This window comes from Bufo gargarizans, chromosome 4 (genome assembly GCF_014858855.1).
Source record: "Bufo gargarizans isolate SCDJY-AF-19 chromosome 4, ASM1485885v1, whole genome shotgun sequence".
NCBI lineage: Eukaryota > Metazoa > Chordata > Amphibia > Anura > Bufonidae > Bufo > Bufo gargarizans.
In genome coordinates this window covers 210,648,322-210,669,987 of record NC_058083.1, presented here as the reverse complement: position 1 = coordinate 210,669,987, position 21,666 = coordinate 210,648,322, and the positions used below count along the sequence as shown (strand labels likewise).

At 44.1% G+C, this 21,666-nt stretch overlaps 1 protein-coding gene across 1 annotated transcript in view; it reads left to right on the top strand.

Moving 5' to 3' along the window:
- The window catches only part of LOC122936382 (probable cation-transporting ATPase 13A5), a 214,237-nt gene that overhangs the window by 153,406 nt on the left and 39,165 nt on the right, over positions 1–21,666 (top strand). Inside the window, exons 13-15 of the mRNA XM_044292566.1 lie at positions 1,811–1,872; positions 2,220–2,370; positions 21,136–21,222. Coding sequence (XP_044148501.1) covers positions 1,811–1,872; positions 2,220–2,370; positions 21,136–21,222 — 300 coding nt within the window. The remainder of the gene's footprint in view (positions 1–1,810; positions 1,873–2,219; positions 2,371–21,135; positions 21,223–21,666) is intronic.

Sequence of the window (21,666 nt, the reverse complement as noted above, 5' to 3'; positions counted from 1 at the left end):
TTCTGGACAGCAGTCAGGTCGGCAGTCTTACCCATGATTGCGGTTTTGAATAATGAACCAGGCTGGGAGTTTTTAAAAGCCTCAGGAATCTTTTGCAGGTGTTTAGAGTTAATTAGTTGATTCAGATGATTAGGTTAATAGCTCGTTTAGAGAATCTTTTCATGATATGCTAATTTTTTTAGATAGGAATTTTGGGTTTTCGTGAGCTGTATGCTAAAATCATCAATATTAAAACAATAAAAGGCTTGAACTACTTCAGTTGGTGTGTAATGAATCTAAAATATATGAAAGTCTAATGTTTATCAGTACATTACAGAAAATAATGAACTTTATCACAATATGCTAATTTTTTGAGAAGGACCTGTATATTAGTTGGACTAAAAACTAGGAACAACAGAACAAGAGCATTACCCAAGGTCAAGCAGCAGCAGAACAATTAAAGGGAAGTGTAGTCTGCTCAGTACTCGCAGGATAGGCATAAATGTCTTTATTTCAGCTCAGGACATAAACAGATTAAAAACATCATACAGACCGGTTTCGGGCAGAGGAGCCCTTAGTCATGGCATAATACAGTGCCAAAGGCTGTCCGGGCATGCTGGGAGTTGTAGTTTTGCAACAGCTGGAGGCACGCTGGTTGGGAAACACTGGCATAATACATAAAATGAGTTTAAATGCAGAAAAGTAAGGCATGCATGGAGAACAACACGTTACTGAAAACCTTTTGTGGTTTTCATTTATTTCTGTGTTTTCTTGCATATTCTCTGTAGGCACAGACTTTTCCATGCCAGATCTTCCATCAACGGGCTAGACATATTGATTTTCTTTGCTCCAATTTTCTGGATCAAATGAAGACAGAAATCTACAGCAGCCCTGAGCTGCCATTGATTTCATTCTGATGCACGGACTGACAGAAGATGCACTTAATTTGTCATGCACCTCATTATGCATGAGGCCTCTTGTGTGCACCCCATGGCCGTGCTGCTGCCCACAAATTGCGGGCCGCAATGCATGAGCACTAAACGTGGGGAAGCCGCAGTGGATCGCGGACCCATTCACTCTAATTGGTCCGCGATCCGCCTGTTCCGCAAAAAGATAGGACATGTTCTATCTTTTTGCGGAATGGAAGTACGCGACGAAACCCCACGGAAGAACTCCGTAGTGCTGCCATAGGGTCCACATCCGTGATGCGGAATGCACACGGAGCGGCGCCCATGTATTGCGGATCCGCAAATGCGTGTGAAAGAGGTCTTAGGTGCATCCTCAGGAAGTGCAGGAATGCCAGTCTTTGATAAATCTCCCCCTATGGCCCCTTGCAGATGAGTGTGTGCAGATTTGGTCCGGATGCGTTGCGAATGCTTTCAGTGAAAAATGCGTTATTTCGCAAAGTCATTCTGTTTTGTTCGCAATCACGTTAAGTTGTTCAGATTTTATCGCGCGGGTGCAAAGCGATTTTCACGCAGCCCCATTCACTTCTATGGGGCCAGCGTTGCGGAATATTCGCAGAATATATAGAACATGCTGCAATTTTCACCCAACACACAAGTGATGAGTGAAAACCAACACTCATGTACACAGACCCATTGAAATGTTTGGGTCCGGATTCCTTGAGGGCGCAATGTGTTTGCATCACGCATTGCACCTGTGCGGAATACTCGATTGTATGAAAGGGGCCTATGTGTACTAAATTGGGCCACAGTCACCATAGAAATCATTTTGTGATCTGATGCTTGTTCAGTAGAACCACTTGAGTTTTGGGTATTTTGGCTTGCTAAAATGTGTCGGTGTTATGACTGTTTGTATCTCTACATAGACTGGTACATTGACAGAAGACATCTTGGATTTGTATGCTGTTCTTCCTTGTGAGAAAAGCTGGTAAGTTCAGTCAGTAAAGCAACTAAAGTCTGCAATATGCTTCCCAGGAGCGAAACAGGCTCAACTAGTGTCCAAAGCCTTCAATGATCAAATATTTAGTGGCATAACATTACTGTTTGTGGCCTTAAATTCTTAATGGAGCCCTAGTTGACTCCCTTATCTATCTATACCTCATTCTACTCTTAGAGTCTGCTGATCTTAGCTCATCTTTTTATTGTGACACAGACAAAAAGTTATTATTTTAGCCACCTACTAAGTTGTATTGTGGAAAATTGGTAATTGAGGTTTTGATATAAGATTATAATTAATGTAGTGAAATAATGTCACGCTCACTAACATATTTTTAGTTTTCAGGATATTATGTTTTTTGCTTCCTCTAATAATATGTATTGGTGCCCAATACTACAAGCAATGACAAGTTGTCACTCACTCATCACTTTGGATGGAAAGTTACAGGGAGATCCATTGGACTTGAAGATGTTTGAAGGAACAGGTTGGGTAAGTTGCATATTATAGACAACATTATATATGTATTTCTGAATGGATTAGAACATTATGCTATAGCATCAATTTGTCTTGGACTACATCTAAGGATGTTATCTATGCCCACCCCCCAATATGGCCGCTACCTCTTGCAGTAGTCTCTGTTCACATGATGGCTGACCAATAGGAATCAAGTCCGGAGCACCGAGCGATTAGGACAGGCAGAGTTTGTGTGATCCCATAAACAGTCAGAGCAGTTACACACAGAGCACAAAGGATAATTAACCCCTGCCTTGCTGAAACAGAAAGGAGATACAAACACAATGGACCCGTTCACACCCAAAGTATGGCCAGTACGGACGAGACAGGCGAATATGCACTGACACACCACACTGACACATGGCCCTAGATACACACCCACATGTATCCACAACCAGCCCACACGACATACAATGGAACACGTAAACAGATATCATAAATAGAGACAAATGAATTTTTCAAAAATTTTATTCGCTAGCCTTTATAGTGGTGTTGAACACTGCTTTAGTTGTTAAATAATACTGTGAGTCTGTATGACATACAGATGACAGGCGTTGCACTTAGAATCACTGCACACTTCACTTATTTGGGCAGTCACTGGGTCAAAACTGACCACATAACTCAAGTTTGAACTCAGACTGACATATCAATGTTAGCGCTAAGAAGAAGCGCACTCCTTTTACACCATCATCAGCTGATTCCACATATAGGTATACAGACCCTGTTCTATTAAAGGCTTATACAAGTAGAGCCCCCCGACAGAGGGGAGAGGGTGTCATCAGTAAGTTTGTTTTGACGTCACTGATTATTTAGCCCTTCCTCTGATCTGTCAGAACAATAACCCCAAAAAAATGGATCCTGTCTGTGGAGCATCCGCCTTTCATCGGTCAGCATTTGGTCAGTAATCTATCAGTATTGCTAATGCCCCAAAAAAACAGGAGTGGATCCATAACAGAAATGACACGTGAACGGAATAGTTGCATGTCTTCTGTGTTTTGTACCCACTCCTGCTTTTGGCTACCAAATCACAATTCTGATGGGACAATACAGGCCTTACAGCTGCTACACAGACATGATCTGTTAAGTGTCAGATTTTGCCTTCCTTCTGACAGATCAGAAGAAGGGTAAAATAAATGATTATGTCATCCAGGCTAAAAGGCAAAATAGTGGCCCAGTCATGAAGTGGGGAAGGTGGAAACAGCATGAGGAGACTACAGAGCAGCACAATGACAGAGTGTGGAGGTGGAAGCAGCATGAGGAGACCAGAGTGGCAGAATGACAGTCTGGATTTGGCGACAGCCTGAGGGGACCGCAAAGTGGCCCAAGGACAGAGTCTGGAGGTAGAGGCAGCATGAGGAGACCGCAGAGTGGTTCATTGACAGAGTGTGGAGGTGGCAGCAGCATGAGGAGACCACAGAGTGGCACAATGACAGAGTGTGGAGGTGGTGGAAGCATCATGAGGCCGCAGAGTGGCCCAATGAAAGAGTGTGCTCCAGATCTAGCTGCTGGTGAGTAGTTTCTTCACTATGCAGGTAAAGAAAGCTTCTCATCAGTGACTCTAGACCAGCGTTTCCCAACCAGTGTGCCTCCAGCTGTTGCAAAACTACAACTCCCAGCATGCCCGCACAGCTAAAGGCTGTCCAGGCATGCTGGGAGTTGTAGTTTTGCAACAGCTGGAGGCACACTGGTTGGGAAACACTGCTCTAGACTCAGGCTGCTGCTGATGGATCTGGTACTGCTCCTGCCACCCCACCCCTCACCAGCAGCCATGGCAGTGGAACGAGAGCACAGAGGGACCCCCGGTCAGATCTGTGAAAGGATGGACAATGACGCAGATAGGCGGCGGCCAACTGCCTCCTCTACCTCCTCTACCTCATCACCCTGTAGTCCCTCTGGCTGATCCTGCTCCCCTCTCCTGTCATCTGTGTAGCAAAACCACCCATTTCGCTACACATTGCTTGCGCTCCAATGTCCTCCTCCTCCATTTCAGCCCCTACAGAGCTCATGTGGCCGTGAGATCTAGGCACCATGTCTCCAGAAGAGATGGCCTTGTGGTTCGCCCAGCGGTTATTTGGTGGTGAACTTTGCTTGTTTGTGGCGATGTCTGCTGGTGCCATATTCTTTTACATTGTGAAGAATTTTGACCCACACATCCATTAGATGGTACAGGACAGCCGATTGAGACGTTTCAGCACATCGACATACCCCCTACCTTATAAATAAACCTGATCTGGCCACCATTTTGCCTTCAATCTTTTGCCAGTGTAGGGAGAGGTTGCTGTGCAAAGCAGGGACAGGCTGTGATGGACACCAAACGCTAGCTAAGGACTGGTATAGGTGTGCTATCGATAGGTGTGACTCACTGAGGGGTGTAATATACTTATATTATACTTTCTAACATAGAAAGTATATTATAGTGCATTTGTATTGTGCAGCAGTGCATTCTGTGCTTTGTACCAATTTTGTACCAATGTGTTAGGACCTTATAGGAATGCTCCTGTATTCTAACACACTGCGAAAACCCATGTGAACATAAGTGTGCTCTTATTATATTTCTTTCTGTGAACGTTTTACCTAACTCTTTCGACCAATTAGCGATGTAGGCGGGCATACTTTTATTTTGCCCTGTTTTAAGTGAATTGTAGAGGATAGAGATAAGTTTTTTGGGCAATTCCGTCTTAGCTAGTAGTTTTTTCAAACCATGTAAGTTCTCACATTGACTGTTTATTGGAGGAAAGGGTCTTACAAGTTGCCAGTAGTTCTGCTTTTTCAAGAAAATTGGAATGGTACAGTGTTAATATCTGGAGGTTTGGGGACCCCATCTTTGCATATAATATTAGCATTGAAAGCAGCCCATGTCTGATCCATAAATTTGTTCCAAACTTGAGTAACATTAAAAGTCAGGGGCCTCAACAGGAAAGGGATTAGGGAAGCCGGCATTAATGGCGAAGGTGAGCCCAGGATGTCCCTATCTTCTGCTACTGAACGCATCATCACCACTATACCTTGAAGTAATGGGTTAGTTAAGGAAGGGATATTCTTCTTCAGTCCCCAAAGCCCTGCTAGTTGGGGAGGAGTCATAGAGAGAAGCTCCATTTCGACTCCAAAGACTTGCCTACTCTTAGAATTAAGCTGGAGCCACCACTTCATAAGTATTGCTTTGTAGTACATGTATGGGTCCGGAAGCCCAAAGCCTCCGTGCTCCCTCCTCATAGCCAACCTAGTAGAGGGTAGTCTTGCTCTCCTCTTATTCCAAAGGAATTTTGAAAAGGCAGTTTTGATCTGCTGGAAAAAGCTTTTGGGGATAAAAAATGGTAGCATTTGTAAAACATATAATAGTTGTGGCATAATAAAGATCTTGAGAAGATTTTTTTCGGCCCATCCAAGAGATATATGAGACTGCTAGGGACGCAAGCTGGCTCTGAATTTATCTACCATAGGAGGGAAGTTGATGTTGTAAGTATTTACAAGGTCCCTTGGGATTTTAATTCCCAAGTAAGTAAGGGAGGATGACTGCCACTTAAAAGGAGTAAGTCCCTGTAATTTAGTAATCACCGAGGAGTGTGCTGAAACATTCATGGCTTCGGACATAGTGCAATTCACCTTAAAATTAGGGAGTGCGCCAAATTTTTCAAATACTTCCAATAAATGTGGAAACGCTTCCAGGGGATTGGTGATAAAGATCAGTAAATCGTCCGCAAAAGCGGCCGAATGTTGTTGCGGCAAAGGGTCTGGTAACTTTAGCCCTTGTATATTAGGGTGTTCCCGGATTGCTTGGAGTGAGGGCAACACTGGGCACCCCTGACGGGTTCCATTAGTTATGGAAAATACCGCGGAGAGAGTGCAGTTCACCCTCACTCTAGCACCCGGTGAGGAATATAATGACATGATTGCCTTAATAAATGCTACAGGTATGCCAAAACGACAGGCTTTTTGCATGAATTCCCAATCAACCCGGTCAAACGCTTTTTCAGCGTCAACACTAAGGAATACTAGCAGCTGAGTCCACTTTTTACATATGCCATAGCTGACAGGATTCTGCATGAATTATGATTACCTTCCCGCCCTGGAACAAAACCAGCTTGTTCAGGGTTGATTAACCGGGGTAGGAGTTGGCTCAATCTGGAAGCTAGAGCTTTTGCCCAAACTTTTATATCGACGTTCAGTAAGGATATCGGTCTATAGCTTCCACATTGTTCCAAGTCCTTACCTTCCTTTGGCAAAATAGTTATAATAGCTTCAAGAGATTGGGCATGTAAAGAACCCCCTGCTAGTAGTGCGCCACACCATTTAGACAGATTAGGAAGGAGCACAGGCAAGAATCTTTTATAGTAACCTATTGGAAAACCATTAGGTCCAGCACTTTAACCTGATGGCATAGATCCAATGATTTCCTTAAGTTCCTTCTCTGAGATAGGTTGAAGAAGTATATCCCGTTCTCCAGCATTTATAGATGGGAGGTGTAGTGAGTCTAGGAAATTATCCATATTTTTGACCCTCTCGCTCCCCCCTTCCACCATACTGCCACCCAGATTGTAAAGTTGGGCATAGAAGTCTTTAACCTCCGGACCGCCTAACGCACGGATGCGTCCGGAAGGTGGTTGATTTACTCCTCCTGGACGCATCCGTGCGTCATCTCGCGAGACGCGAGATTTTGGTCACAGCCGGCCCGCGCATGCGCATCGCGGGCTGGCAAAAGTTAAAGCAGTATTTCGTCAGCAACCTGCCAGCCAATGATCGCGGCTGGCAGGCTGCTGATTTTTTAAAAATCCAATCAGAAGCCATATAGCAGATCATATTAGTAAATATGATCTGTTATATGGCTGCCCTGCTCCTCTGCTGGTCCTTTTCGTCGGTTGGATCCAGCAGAGGAGCAGGCTTCACAGTGAGTACACCAAACACTACACACTAGCCCCAGATCACCCCCTTGCACCCCAATTAACCGTTTGATCACCCCTTTGATCGCCCCTGTCAATCACTAGTGAAAGGAAAAAAGTGATCAGTGTAAACTGTCACTTTTTTTTTTCACTGGTATAATTTTCACTGATTTTTCACTGGTATAATTTTTTTTGATCACTGCACATTTACTTTACACGCGCTGCGGCGATAAAAAAATCAGTTTTGATATTTTTTTTATCAACCGCAGCGGCCTCCGGTACTTCGCTAGCCTCCCATTTGTAAGACAGGCTTGCTTTTTTTTCTTAGGTAGTCTCAGGGAATATCCCTAAATTTAGTTGCCCAAATGTCAAACAGGGGGTATTCTTCTGAAAAGGCCTACAGGCTTCTGACCCAGTCGGATGAGGAATGGGAACCCTCATCTGATGAATCCAGCGGGTCAGAATACGAACCTGTAGAAAGCAGTGGCTCTCTGACCCAAAGTTCGGACGAGGAGGCTGAGGTCCCTGATAGCACCAGGCGTACCCGGCCCCGTGTCGCTAGACCACAGGTTGCGCAGGATCCACTTCAAGAGCAGCAGAGTGGGGCTGGTGCTGTCGGATTACGTGGTGAGGCATACACCAGCAGCGCAGCCCTTCCTGGACCTAGTACCAGCACTGCCGTACAACCTGGTGAAGTGGCGAGCACCAGAAGGGCAGTTGAAGCTGGTACGGTGGCACGAGCAGTAGTGACCCCGTCACAGCCACCGCAAAGACGGGCCCATAGAGCCCCTAGAATCCCTGAGGTGCTGGCAAACCCTGATTGGCAGTCCCCAACTTCAGCCGCACCTGTAGTTCCCCCTTTCACCGCCCAGTCTGGAGTTCGGGTTGAGACAGCTCAGATCGGTTCGGCACTGGGATATTTTGAGCTGTTCTTGACTGCGGAGCTCTTGGACTTAGTCGTGGCCGAAACAAATCGGTATGCCACACAATTTATAACCGCCAACCCGGGAAGCTTTTATGCCCAGCCTTTCCGGTGGAAACCAGTCCAAGTTTCCGAAATTAAAACTTTTCTGGGCCTTCTCCTCAACATGGGTCTAACTAAAAAGCATGAATTGTGGTCATATTGGTCCACGAAACCAATTCATCACATGCCCATGTTCTCTGCTGCTATGTCCAGGACACTATTTGAGACCATCCTGCATTTCCTGCACTTTAGCGACAACACCACCTCCCGTCCCAGAGGCCACCCAGCTTTTGACCGGCTCCACAAAATTTGGCCCCTCATAGACCACTTCAACCAGAAATTTGCAGATTTGTATACCCCAGAGCAAAACATCTGCATAGACGAGTCCCTAATACATTTTACCGGGCGCCTTGGCTTCAAACAATACATCCCAAGCAAGCGCGCCCGGTATGGGGTCAAATTGTATAAGCTCTGTGAAAGGGCCACAGGCTATACCCACAAATTTTGTGTCTATGAGGGAAAAGATCAGACCCTGGAGCCGGTCGGTTGCCCTGACTACCTGGGGAGCAGTGGGAAGACAGTCTGGGACTTGGTGTCACCCTTATTCGGCAAGGGGTACCATCTTTATGTGGACAATTTCTACACAAGTGTGGCCCTCTTTAGGCATTTGTTTCTAGAACAGATTGGCGCCTGTGGCACCGTGCGAACTAGTCGCGCGGGCTTCCCCCAACGGCTCGTTACCACCCGTCTTTCAAGGGGGCAGAGGGCTGCATTGTGTAACGAAGAACTGCTCGTGGTGAAATGGAGAGACAAGCGTGACGTTTACATGCTCTCCTCCATTCACGCAGACACGACAATACAAATTGAACGAGCAGCCCGTGTCATTGAAAAGCCCCTCTCAGTCCACTACTATAACCTTCACATGGGAGGGGTGGACTTCAATGACCAGATGTTGTCTCCGTATTTAGTTTCCCGCAGAACCAGACGCTGGTATAAGAAGGTGTCTGTATATTTGATTCAATTGGCTCTGTATAATAGTTTTGTTCTCTACAGTAAGGCTGGGAGAACTGGATCCTTCCTCAAATTTCAGGAAGAGATCATCGAGAACCTCCTGTACCCAGGAGGTTCCGTGGCCCCATCCACCAGTGTAGTTAGCCGTCTACACGAGCGACATTTCCCCAATGTCGTTGCCGGTAACCCAACCGTCACCCCGAAAAAGATGTTGTGTCTGTAGCAGGAGTGGAATAAGGCGTGACACCCGCTATTTCTGTCCTGACTGTCCTGACCACCCTGCCCTATGCTTAGGGGAGTGTTTCCGGAAGTACCACACACAGGTACACCTAGCATAGGGATCACATCTCAACAGGACAGGCACACAGGGCTGTTAGGGCCCATTCACATACATCTGCTGCAAACCTCTCCTTTCACCTGGGACAAAGTGCATAACGCACTTCGCCACATCTTTAGGCGATTTGCGCTTTGCACATTGACCCATGGAGAAGGAGAGGTTTGTTCTATAAAGGTAAAAAAAACAAAAAAAAACACCAGTAAGCAAAAAGGTTAATGTTTAGTTCAAAAAGTTAAAGTTTATATGTTCTGTTCCAACGTTAATAAAATTATTGCGTTGCGGCCTGGTTTTTTATTTTTATTTTTTATTTTTTTTACCTTCCAGGTGGACCAACCGATCGACCAGCTGCAGCACTGATGTGCATTCTGACAGAAACATTGCGCTGCTGTCAGATTACACGCAAGTCGGTGTATGCGGCGCTGCAAGACGAGATTTCTACTCTGCAGTTAAAGATACGTTTGCAAAGGCAAACATTTTGTATATAAAAAAAAATAAAATAAATCCTGGCAATGATTTATTCATCCACATCGATTAATGTGAATGGAGAAATCTAAGTGGGTATGGATGTTGGGCGGAGCTCCTATGTCCTGGCAGACGCCTTTCCCCTCCTTTTTATTTTTTTTGGCAGAGATTTTTTCATCCACATTGATCGATGCGAATGAAGAAATCTGTGCCGTTCATTTTTTTCTTTCAGCCCAGAGGCTGAACGGAAAAAAAAAATCTCATTACCTGTATGCTCAATATAAGGAGAATAGCAGAAACTCCTAATGCTGCCCATACATGTAATGATTGTGGAGACCCTCAAATGCCAGGGCAGTACAAACACCCCACAAATGACCCCATTTTGGAAAGAAGACACCCCAAGGTATTCGCTGAGGGGCATATTGAGTCCATGAAAGATTTAAATTTTTGTCCCAAGTTAGCGGAAAGTGAGACTTTGTGAGAAAAAACACAAAAAAAAAAAATTTCCGCTAACTTATGCCAAAAAAAATAAAAAAATTCTATGAACTCGCCAGGCCCCTCATTAAATACCTTGGGGTGCCTTCTTTCCAAAGTGGGGTCACATGTGGGGTATTTATACTGCCCTGGCTTTTTAGGGGCCTTAAAGCGTGAGAAGAAGTCTGGGTTCCAAATGTCTAAAAATGTCCTCCTAAAAGGAATTTGGGCACCTTTGCGCATCTAGGCTGCAAAAAAGTGTCACACATGTGGTATCGCCGTACTCAGGAGAAGTTGGGGAATGTGTTTTGGGGTGTCATTTTACATATACCCATGCTGGGTGAATGCCAACTTTGTATAAAAAAATGGGAAAAGTTGTCTTTTGCCAAGATATTTCTCTCACCCAGCATGGGTATATGTAAAATCACACCCCAAAACACATTCCCCAACTTCTCCTGAGTACGGCGATACCAGATGTGTGACACTTTTTTGCAGCCTAGGTGGGCAAAGGGGCACACATTCCAAAGAGCACCTTTCGGTTTTCACCGGTTATTTTTTACAGATTTTGATTGCAAACTTCTTCTCACACATCTGGGCCTCTAGAATGCCAGGGTAGTATAACTACGCCACAAGTGACCCCATTTTGGGAAGAAGACACCCCAAGGTATTTTGTGATGGGCATAGTGAGTTCATGGAAGTTTTTATTTTTTTTCACAAGTTAGTGGAATGTGATACTTTGTAAGAAAAAAAAAATCAAAAAAAAAAATCATAATTTTCCGCTAACTTGTGACAAAAAATAAAAAGTTCTATGAACTCACTATGCCCATCAGCGAATACCTTAGGGTGTCTACTTTCCGAAATGGGGTCATTTGTGGGAGTTTTCTACTGTCTGGGCATTGTAGAACCTCAGGAAACATGACAGGTGCTCAGAAAGTCAGAGCTGCTTCAAAAAGCGGAAATTCACATTTTTGTACCATAGTTTGTAATCGCTATAACTTTTACCCAAACCAACTCAAGGATAAGTTAGACACCCGTACAAATTTTCTTTTATCCAAGGGTAGAAGGCATTTCTTCGAGTATGGTAATAAATGTGGCAGGCTACTGGCCAGATCATTGAGGGAACAGAGAGCTAGGAATTACATTCCCCGTATCACTCCTCCTAGAGGTCACGCTCTGAGTAACCCCGATTCTATAACGGAGGCTTTTGCCCACTTCTATCGAGACCTTTATAATTTACCGCAGTCTACCCAAGCTGGTTTGTCATTGGACTCAGTCATGAGTACATACCTGTCAGCTTCGGGTTTACCTAAACTACCGAGTGAGGCCCTTGAGGGTCTGAATGGCCAAATTACTACTGAGGAGATAGGTGTAGCCCTAAAGTCAATGCAACCTAGTAAGGCGCCGGGTCCTGACGGGCTTCCGGCCTCATACTATAAGAGATATCTCTCCCTTCTTCAAACACCTCTTGCTAACGCCCTGAACTATGTGAGCTCTAGTACTCCCCTCCCTAGGGATATGTTACACGCTCACATTACTGTGATCCACAAGGAAGGTAAGGACCCGACCGCCTGTGCTAGTTACCGTCCCATATCTCTGCTTAACGTGGACATTAAGTTGTTTGCAAAAATTTTGGCCACACGTTTATCCCCCTTCCTATCTGATCTCATACATACTGATCAAGTTGGATTTGTCCCTTCAAGGGAGGCGAGAGACAATACCACGAAAGTGCTGAACTTGATTCATTGTGCCAAGCTACAACGCTCCCCCCTGTGTCTTTTATCTACTGACGCCGAAAAGGCGTTTGACAGGGTGGGTTGGCCTTGGTTATTTGCAGTACTTAGCCATGTGGGTATCGAAGGTCCTCTGTTATCATGGATAAGCTCTCTCTACTCCTTCCCCTCAGCGTCCACGAAAGTGAATGGAGTGCTCTCGCCTCCCTTTGAAATTAGGAATGGCACCCGTCAAGGTTGCCCTTTATCACCCTTAATTTTCATCCTGACTTTAGAGCCCCTTCTGAGATCGATAAGGAAAAACCCTGACATTTCGGGTCTGGTGGTGGGGAATCAGGAGTTTAAGATAGCAGCTTACGCTGATGATTTGTTGTTTATGATTACAAACCCCAGGATCACCCTCCCCAACCTTATAACGGAATTTCAGAAGTTCCATAACTTGTCTAATTTGAAAATTAACTTACAAAAATCCGAGGCCCTTATTGTTTCCATTCCAAATTCCCTTGAGGCGGATCTGGCGGGCTCCTTACCTTTCAGGTGGACGAAAGATGCCATCAAGTACCTGGGCACGATGATCCCCAAGGATCTGAAGGAAGTGTTCTCTAGGAATTATATTCCCCTACTGAGTCGGATTAGGGTGGACCTAAAGAGATGGTCCAAAGGCCTGTATACCTGGTTTGGTAGGTGCGCTATATTCAAAATGAATATCCTCCCACGCCTGTTATACTTATTCCAAATCCTTCCTATCCAGTTACCAGCTAGTTTTTTCAATTCTGCTCACCGTGACCTCTTCAAATTTATTTGGGCGGGAAGGCGTCCAAGGATGTCTAGATCCTTGCTGCATGTCCCGAAGGAAAGGGGGGGTTTGGGGATACCGGACTTAAGGAAATATTATGCTGCCTCCATGTTTCAGCGTGTGTTAGACTGGTGCCGCCACGTCCCTTTTAAACAATGGATCTCTATTGAGCAACTCTCTTCCCGTACCCCGTTGGCTTTACTACCGTGGGTGGACAGGAAGACCCCGACTGAACTTTCCTCACACCCTATAATAGGCCCTACTCTACTCCAATTTGGTAAATACCGAAGCATTCCTGCGATATCGCCTACAGCATCCCCATTGTTCCCAATTTTGGGACACCCGGACTTTCCGGCAAGTATTTCGGGAGGCCCTTTTGTGCAGTGGAGACGGAGTGGGAGGTGTCGGGCGCCTTTCTTTAGGAAAACGGGACGATGGCTTACTCACGCCGAACTGCTAGAGCAGTCCGAGCAATGTTCTTTCGGCCCTTTTCCTTTCCTCTATTCCCTCTTCTCCGGATTTTGATAGAGCCCTCACTCCCTTTGAAAAAATATGCATAGGTTCAGGTGTCTATCGCCACTCTCTCGCTGAGGTATACAAGACACTGGTACTGCCTGACAATGATTTCTGCCCTTCTTACGTAAACAAGTGGACTCAGGATCTGCAGCTGGATATCTCCTCTGACCAATGGCTTAGAATCTTCCAATTAGCTCATAAGTCTTCCATTGCCAGTAAGTATCAAGAGGCTAGTTACAAAATCCTGTCACGGTGGTACTATGTTCCGACACGTCTCCAAAGGATGTTTCCGACAGCGTCCCCTCTGTGCTGGCGTTGTGAATCGTCTCAGGGTTCACTTCTACATATTTTCTGGCAATGTGACAAAATCAGGCCCTTCTGGGACTCAATTCATAGGGCTTTATCTTCCATTTTCCCTTTCAATATTCCGAATTCGCCTGTTTTTTTCTTACTGCTCCATTCGGATTTGCCCATGAGCTTACTCCGACGCTCCTGTTTGCGACATATAGTCATTGCGGCTAGGTCTTGCGTCCCGATGAAGTGGAAATCCCCTGTTCCACCTTCCACTGGAAAAAGTGGAGGAGATCCGGAGAATGGAGGAACTAACGGCATCCTTGAGGTGCAACAATAAGACCTTTGTTACGTCCTGGACCCCTTGGTTCACCTTCCAAGATTCAGCAGAGTATAAGTCGTTACTTACCTGAGCTGTCCTTTAAGCTTGTTTGGTCTATGCAGTCTTCCTTCGATGGATGTGTTTCCCTCCCCCCCCCCTTCCCGTATGTGGTGTGTCTTTTCCTTTTTGTCAGTCTGATTACTGTTTTCATGTCTTGATAGGAGTACTTCAAGACTAGCTACTTTTGGAGTGTAGTCTTTATTTGTCCGCCATGTCCTTTATTATTTTGTTTGGTCGCTATCATGGTTACCGTATGCAATGTATATTCAGACTATATTGTCAGGATACCTATGTGTTACCTGTATTAGTATGCTGGACGGGTTTCGGCTATGCCTTTTTGTGATATGTGATGTAACATGTTGCAAGCTTTGTAATACTCTTGAAACTTATAAATAAAGAATTAAAAAAAAAAAAAAAAAAAAAAAACTTTTACCCAAACCATTTTTTTTTGCCCAAACATATTTTTTTTTATCAAAGACATGTAGAACAATAAATTGAGCGAACAATTTATATATGGATGTCGTTTTTTTTGCAACATTTTACAGCTCAAAGTGAAAAATGTCATTTTTTTGCAAAAAAATCATTAAATTTTGATTAATAACAAAAAAAGTAAAAATGTCAGCAGCAATGAAATACCACCAAATGAAATCTCTATTAGTGAGAAGAAAAGGAGGTAAAATTCATTTGGGTGGTAAGTTGCATGACCGTGCAATAAACGGTGAAAGTAGTGTAGTGCAGAAGTGTAAAAAGTGGCCTGGTCATTAAGGGGGTTTCAGCTAGCGGGGTTGAAGTGGTTAAAGGCCGCTGCTATTTCTGTCGTTTTGGTCACCCAATCCCCAGCTGGTGTTTTGATCACTTGTATATGTGAAGCATCCTTACGTTGCTTAATAAAGCGGGACATAAATTTTGTGCCTCTATCTCTATGAGCATACATCTTAACTTTAGCATACTGGTAGGCTTTTGCTGATTGTACATTGAGTAAATCTTTTAACTGACTTCTCAAGAGCGAGAGGTCCTGCTGAACTGTGAGAACTTTGGCTCTTTTGAGAAGAGTTTCTAGTTTGGTAATCTGGGACAGTAGTGATTGCATAGGTTTTGTCTATCTTTTTTAAGCTTGCACCCAAGAGAGATGAGTTCACCCTGAATCACTGCCTTGTGGGCTTCCCAAACTGTCATCATTGAGGTGTCCTCAGGAGGATTTTCCTGGAAGAACAAAGTGAGCTTTAGTTGTAAAGACTTGCAGTCTACTTCCCTATCCAGTAAGGTTTCGTTTAAACGCCAAGTTTTTGTTCGTCTAGGCAAATTCATAAAGCATATAGAGACAGTTACTGGGGCATGGTCTGAAATAGTAACTGGACCAATGGTGGCGGAACGTATTAGGTCTATGTGCTGTTCAGATATAAAAACATAGTCCAGTCTCTGGAAGGTGCCATGTACGGCCGAGAAAAATTTATAATCTTTAGTCGTGGGGTGTAATAGCCTCCACGTATCTGCTAGACCCACCCTTTCAGTGTCTAATACAGGGAGTGCAGAATTATTAGGCAAGTTGTATTTTTGAGGATTAATTTTATTATTGAACAACAACCATGTTCTCAATGAACCCAAAAAACTCATTAATATCAAAGCTGAATATTTTTGGAAGTAGTTTTTAGTTTGTTTTTAGTTTAAGCTATTTTAGGGGGATATCTGTGTGTGCAGGTGACTATTAATGTGCATAATTATTAGGCAACTTAACAAAAAACAAATATATACCCATTTCAATTATTTATTTTTACCAGTGAAACCAATATAACATCTCAACATTCACAAATATACATTTCTGACATTCAAAAACAAAACAAAAACAAATCAGTGACCAATATAGCCACCTTTCTTTGCAAGGACACTCAAAAGCCTGCCATCCATGGATTCTGTCAGTGTTTTGATCTGTTCACCATCAACATTGCGTGCAGCAGCAACCACAGCCTCCCAGACACTGTTCAGAGAGGTGTACTGTTTTCCCTCCTTGTAAATCTCACATTTGATGATGGACCACAGGTTCTCAATGGGGTTCAGATCAGGTGAACAAGGAGGCCATGTGATTAGATTTTCTTCTTTTATACCCTTTCTTGCCAGCCACGCTGTGGAGTACTTGGACGCGTGTAATGGAGCATTGTCCTGCATGAAAATCATGTTTTTCTTGAAGGATGCAGACTTTTTCCTGTACCACTGCTTGAAGAAGGTGTCTTCCAGAAACTGGCAGTAGGACTGGGAGTTGAGCTTGACTCCATCCTCAACCCGAAAAGGCCCCACAAGCTCATCTTTGATGATACCAGCCCAAACCAGTACTCCACTTCCACCTTGTTGGCGTCTGAGTCGGACTGGAGCTCTCTGCCCTTTACCAATCCAGCCACTGGCCCATCAAGACTCACTCTCATTTCATCAGTCCATAAAACCTTAGAAAAATCAGTCTTGAGATATTTCTTGGCCCAGTCTTGACGTTTCAGCTTGTGTGTCTTGTTCAGTGGTGGTCGTCTTTCAGCCTTTCTTACCTTGGCCATGTCTCTGAGTATTGCACACCTTGTGCTTTTGGGCACTCCAGTGATGTTGCAGCTCTGAAATATGGCCAAACTGGTGGCAAGTGGCATCTTGGCAGCTGCACGCTTGACTTTTCTCAGTTCATGGGCAGTTATTTTGCGCCTTGGTTTTTCCACACGCTTCTTGCGACCCTGTTGACTATTTTGAATGAAACGCTTGATTGTTCGATGATCACGCTTCAGAAGCTTTGCAATTTTAAGAGTGCTGCATCCCTCTGCAAGATATCTCACTATTTTTGACTTTTCTGAGCCTGTCAAGTCCTTCTTTTGACCCATTTTGCCAAAGGAAAGGAAGTTGCCTAATAATTATGCACACCTGATATAGGGTGTTGATGTCATTAGACCACACCCCTTCTCATTACAGAGATGCACATCACCTAATATGCTTAATTGGTAGTAGGCTTTCGAGCCTATACAGCTTGGAGTAAGACAACATGCATAAAGAGGATGATGTGGTCAAAATACTCATTTGCCTAATAATTCTGCACTTCCTGTAATGGGGACAGGGCTAGGTTAATGTCACCTCCTGCAATCCTAATACCTTCGGCAAAGGTGTCTAACTTGGAAAGTGTCTTTTTTAGCCAAAGTCCCTGACCTTTGTTGGGGGCATACAAGTTTACTAGGGTGACTGTATCCGCCCCTAACCTCCCTTTAACAAACATAAATTGTCCTTCTGGGTCTGCTTGTGTCATGATATGGGAGAAGGGTACATTTTTTGAAATAGCAATACTAACTCCCAGTGAGGCTCTCATCAGTGCTGTGAAACCACATCTTAAAATGAAGGTGCGACATGCACGGTATACGTCCCACCCAGTTTTAGACTGACGTAACAATCTACAGATTTGGGAGCGTTTCTGAGGCGTATTCATGCCTCTAACGTTAAATGTAGTACAGGTAACCATAGTCATTATTGTAAATATACAATATTAAACGCAGTAATGCACAACCCTTATACTGCAGTGAGGGAAGGAAACAGGTGGGTTGGAAAGGCCAGGGAAGATAGGGGGGAAGGAAATTAGGGTTTCAGAAAAACATACGGCCAACATTTTTGAACCACAGTGTGAACTAAGCAATAACACAGAGTGGATAGATAATGACATAAAGCAATAAAGAATTAACCAAATTTTAAGATCCACACCGTTCCCATACAGTGGGCATCATCTGGAAGCGGGGGTGTCCAGACGAAGCAAATAGTATAACAACATATGAGCCTTACAGAGGTCTATCAGGCCCGTGCCTCCAAGGCACAATAGAAGCAGTGAACCAAACAAGTTGTAGATAGACATTAGGTGTGCACAGTATAAAATATACGCTACACCGGAGACGATAAGGGGAATTAGTGTGGTAAGTCTCCTGATCGCATTACTATATTAAACCCCTGTGCTGTTGTACATATATAAGATATCCCTCATGGTGAGGCGTAAACCACCACACTCTCTCGCCTCCACCATCAGAGTAACTGGTACATGCCTCACAAAATCGGGGTGCAAATTCTTGTGACCGCTAACTCACGGTTACTAACAGTTGTAACAGCATCCCAAACAGCACAAAGAATAACTGGTTAGTTCTCACACGTTAGCATTGTCCCGGCCGATGGGCTTCCTTTTCTTCGGCAGCGACCAGGACCCCGAGTCCGGTAAGTCCAGCAATGAGTGCTCTGAGGCGTTGATTTGGAGCCAGGATTGTATCTCCATCGGCGGGATCTGAAGAATAAGCCATGCTGCGGGTAGATCCGCATGGTTCCTGATGGTACACCTCCGACCATTGCTGGAGAACGCCAGGCCGAATGGAAATAGCCACCTGAACATGATGTTGTTGGCCTTCAGATGATCTGTTAGGGGCCGCAGCAATCTTCTCTTGTTGAGGGTAGCAGATGAGATGTCCTGATACAGTTGATTACGCTCTCCGACATATTGCAGGTAGGTGCAGCTTCTGGCCTCTTTCAATAAAGCCGCAGTATCTATATAATTCAGCAGGCCACATACAATGTCTCTTGGGGGCTCGTTAGGCTTGGGTACAGGCCTCAGCACCCTGTGGGCCCTTTCAATGACAATTGTAGTCGCTCTTTCATCCCCAAGGAGAGTAGAAAAAATGGCTGTTACCGCCTCCTGGATTTGGTCCGAGAGGACGGATTCAGGGACGCCACGGATCCTTAGATTTCTCCTCTGACTGTGATTCTCCTGGTCTTCCAAGAGGGTGAATGCAGTGTTGATAGATTCCGCTTGTGAAGCAGTACGCTTCTCCAGGTGGGAGCTGAACACGATCATTTCAGCTTGGTTGTTTTCTAAGGTTTCGACCCTGTGTCCGATTTGTTTCAGGTCGCCTTTAATATCAGCAAGTTCTTTCATCGCAGGGGTGATGGCGTGGGACAATGCTTGCTTCAGAAACCGTTTAGTGATGCGGTCTTGGGTCCCATTGCCACTAGCGACAGTCGAGTCAGAGACGCTACCTGCGTCCGATTCCACAGACTGGTCTCGCCGTCTTTCAGGCGCCATCTTGCGCTCGCGGTCTCCTGGCGTGGCAGCCGCTTTACTGAGGTATTTCTCCATGTCGGCGCCTCTTAAGTCAGACTTTGTAAAGTCTCTTGGATCTCTGGCTTTGTCTTTGCCTGTTGTGATCATTCTGGTAGCAATATCAGCTAAGGTATGAGCTGTGCACGGGCCTTGTGTAGCAGAGCGAGCTAACACACGTCCATGTTCTCAGTCCAGGCTCCGCCCCCCACAAAAGGCTTTTCAACAGATAAGTGCCACAATGAAAGGCAAATATATTTGTATTTTGCCAGTAATACATGGAAAACTGGGCTGTAAAATATCTCACTGCACCGTTGAATGGCAATTAGGCCTTAATTTTTATTTTATTTTTACACAAAATGCTTTTAGACAGATAAGTGCAATGATGAAAGGCGAATATATTTGTATTTCACCACTAAGCCCCTTTGCTTAGTGTGAGTGTGGTACCCAGACCCGAACCAGGACTTCTTCAGTGAAGTTCGGGCTTGCATCAGGTGTTTTGTATATTTTATTATTTTCCCTTATAAGACAGTTAAAAGGGGAAAATAATAGCATTCTTAATACAGAATGCTTACTAAAATGTGTCTTTAGGAATAAAAAATAAAATAAAAATGAACTCACCTCATCTTGTTTGCGCAGCCGGCATCTTCTTCTTTCTTCTACTTTCAGGACCTACCAAAGGACCTTTGATGACGTCACGTGGTGAGCGCAGTGACGTCAGCGTAGGTCTTGCTGAATGAAGATAGAAATCTTCTTTTTTTTTTACCCCTAAAGCCATATTTTAGTAAGCATTCTGTATTAAGAATGCTATTATTTTCCTTTATAACCATGTTATAAGGGAAAATAATACAGTAAATTGACTTTTATCAATTTACTTACATCATCTCCTAGCAACCATGCGTGAAAATCACATCGTATCCACACTTGCTTGCGGATGCTTGTGATTTTCACGCAGACCCATTCATTTCTATGGGGCCTCTGTTGGGTGAAAAACGCAGAATATAGAACATGCTGTGATTTTCATGCAACACACAACTGATGCGTGAAAATTACTGCTCATCTAAACAGCCCTGTTGAAGTGAATGGGTCCGGATTCAGTGCAGGTGCAATGAATTCACCTCACGCATTGCACCCACACGGAATTCTCGCGTGTTTAAAAGAGGCCTAAAACACGACAAAAAGGCTGTCATTTTCGCACTTAACCACACAATGGCTAATAAGCCGTTTTTCCCGCTATCACAAGCTAAAAAATGTTTTAGAACATATAACTGCACCGCACAAGGGCAAATAAAACGTAGAAATATTTCCTTGTCATAAACCCTGCTAATGCCTGTAGCAAACAACACTTGCACCCTAATAAGAATGGTTTGATGGAATTACAGATCTGTATATTGGCAATTTAAATCCCCAGTCAGTGCAGCAAGGTGTAATCGGCTTGTTATTATTACCCAGGCTGTAACCTCCCCGACTGAACAACATAAATGCAGTAGAATGATTCCTCCCTATCCTTTCCCTACACCTTGAATAATCTTGCCCTGCACTTGTAAATCTTTTTTTCTTAGCACAATTCCACTTCGTTAGCTTCGATTCGCTCATCTCTAATCGTAACAATACTTTAATATGCCATAGAAACATGTGACAAAAAGATTGATAAGCCCCGTTTACATAACAAAGCTTGTCAAACCTCAGACAAAAGATACTTTCCCATCATAATGAACCTTACAACTTCCAAATGACCTGATAACTCTAAAGCCACATGTATATAACCATTTTGGACTATTTTAATAATATATCTGAATTTTATCTTTGAAACAGGAACTTGAAGATTTTATTGTGGAAATCAAAGAAAATGGTCCAACAAATAGCCATACAATGGTGAAACCTGGACCTTCTGCTGCAAAGGTGCGTCAACAATATTTTCCCATAGTTGCTTTTCATGACTTTATTATGTTGCATAGTTACATAGTTAATACTGTCGAAAAAAGACATAAGTCCACCAAGTTCAACCAAGGGATAGGTTGGCATGCGAAAGTCAGACTCAGATTTCTTCACGTTTTCATAAGCATTAATGCAATTTGCTTTTAAGAATTCATCTAAACCATTTTTAAAACTGTCCACTGTTCCTGCTGTGACCACGTCCTGAGGAAGTCTATTCCACAGATTCACAGTTCTTACAGTAAATGCGTTTTTAAACAGGAAGTTATCTTCAGTGTCCTACAGCTGTCTATATACAGGACACTGGAAGCTGTAATCCCATGCTGCAGAATCTAAATTGTCCAACCACATATGGCTCTTGTGCCCATGCATGTGGCTGCCCAGCTGCTGACAACCAGCGTCTGACTAAAG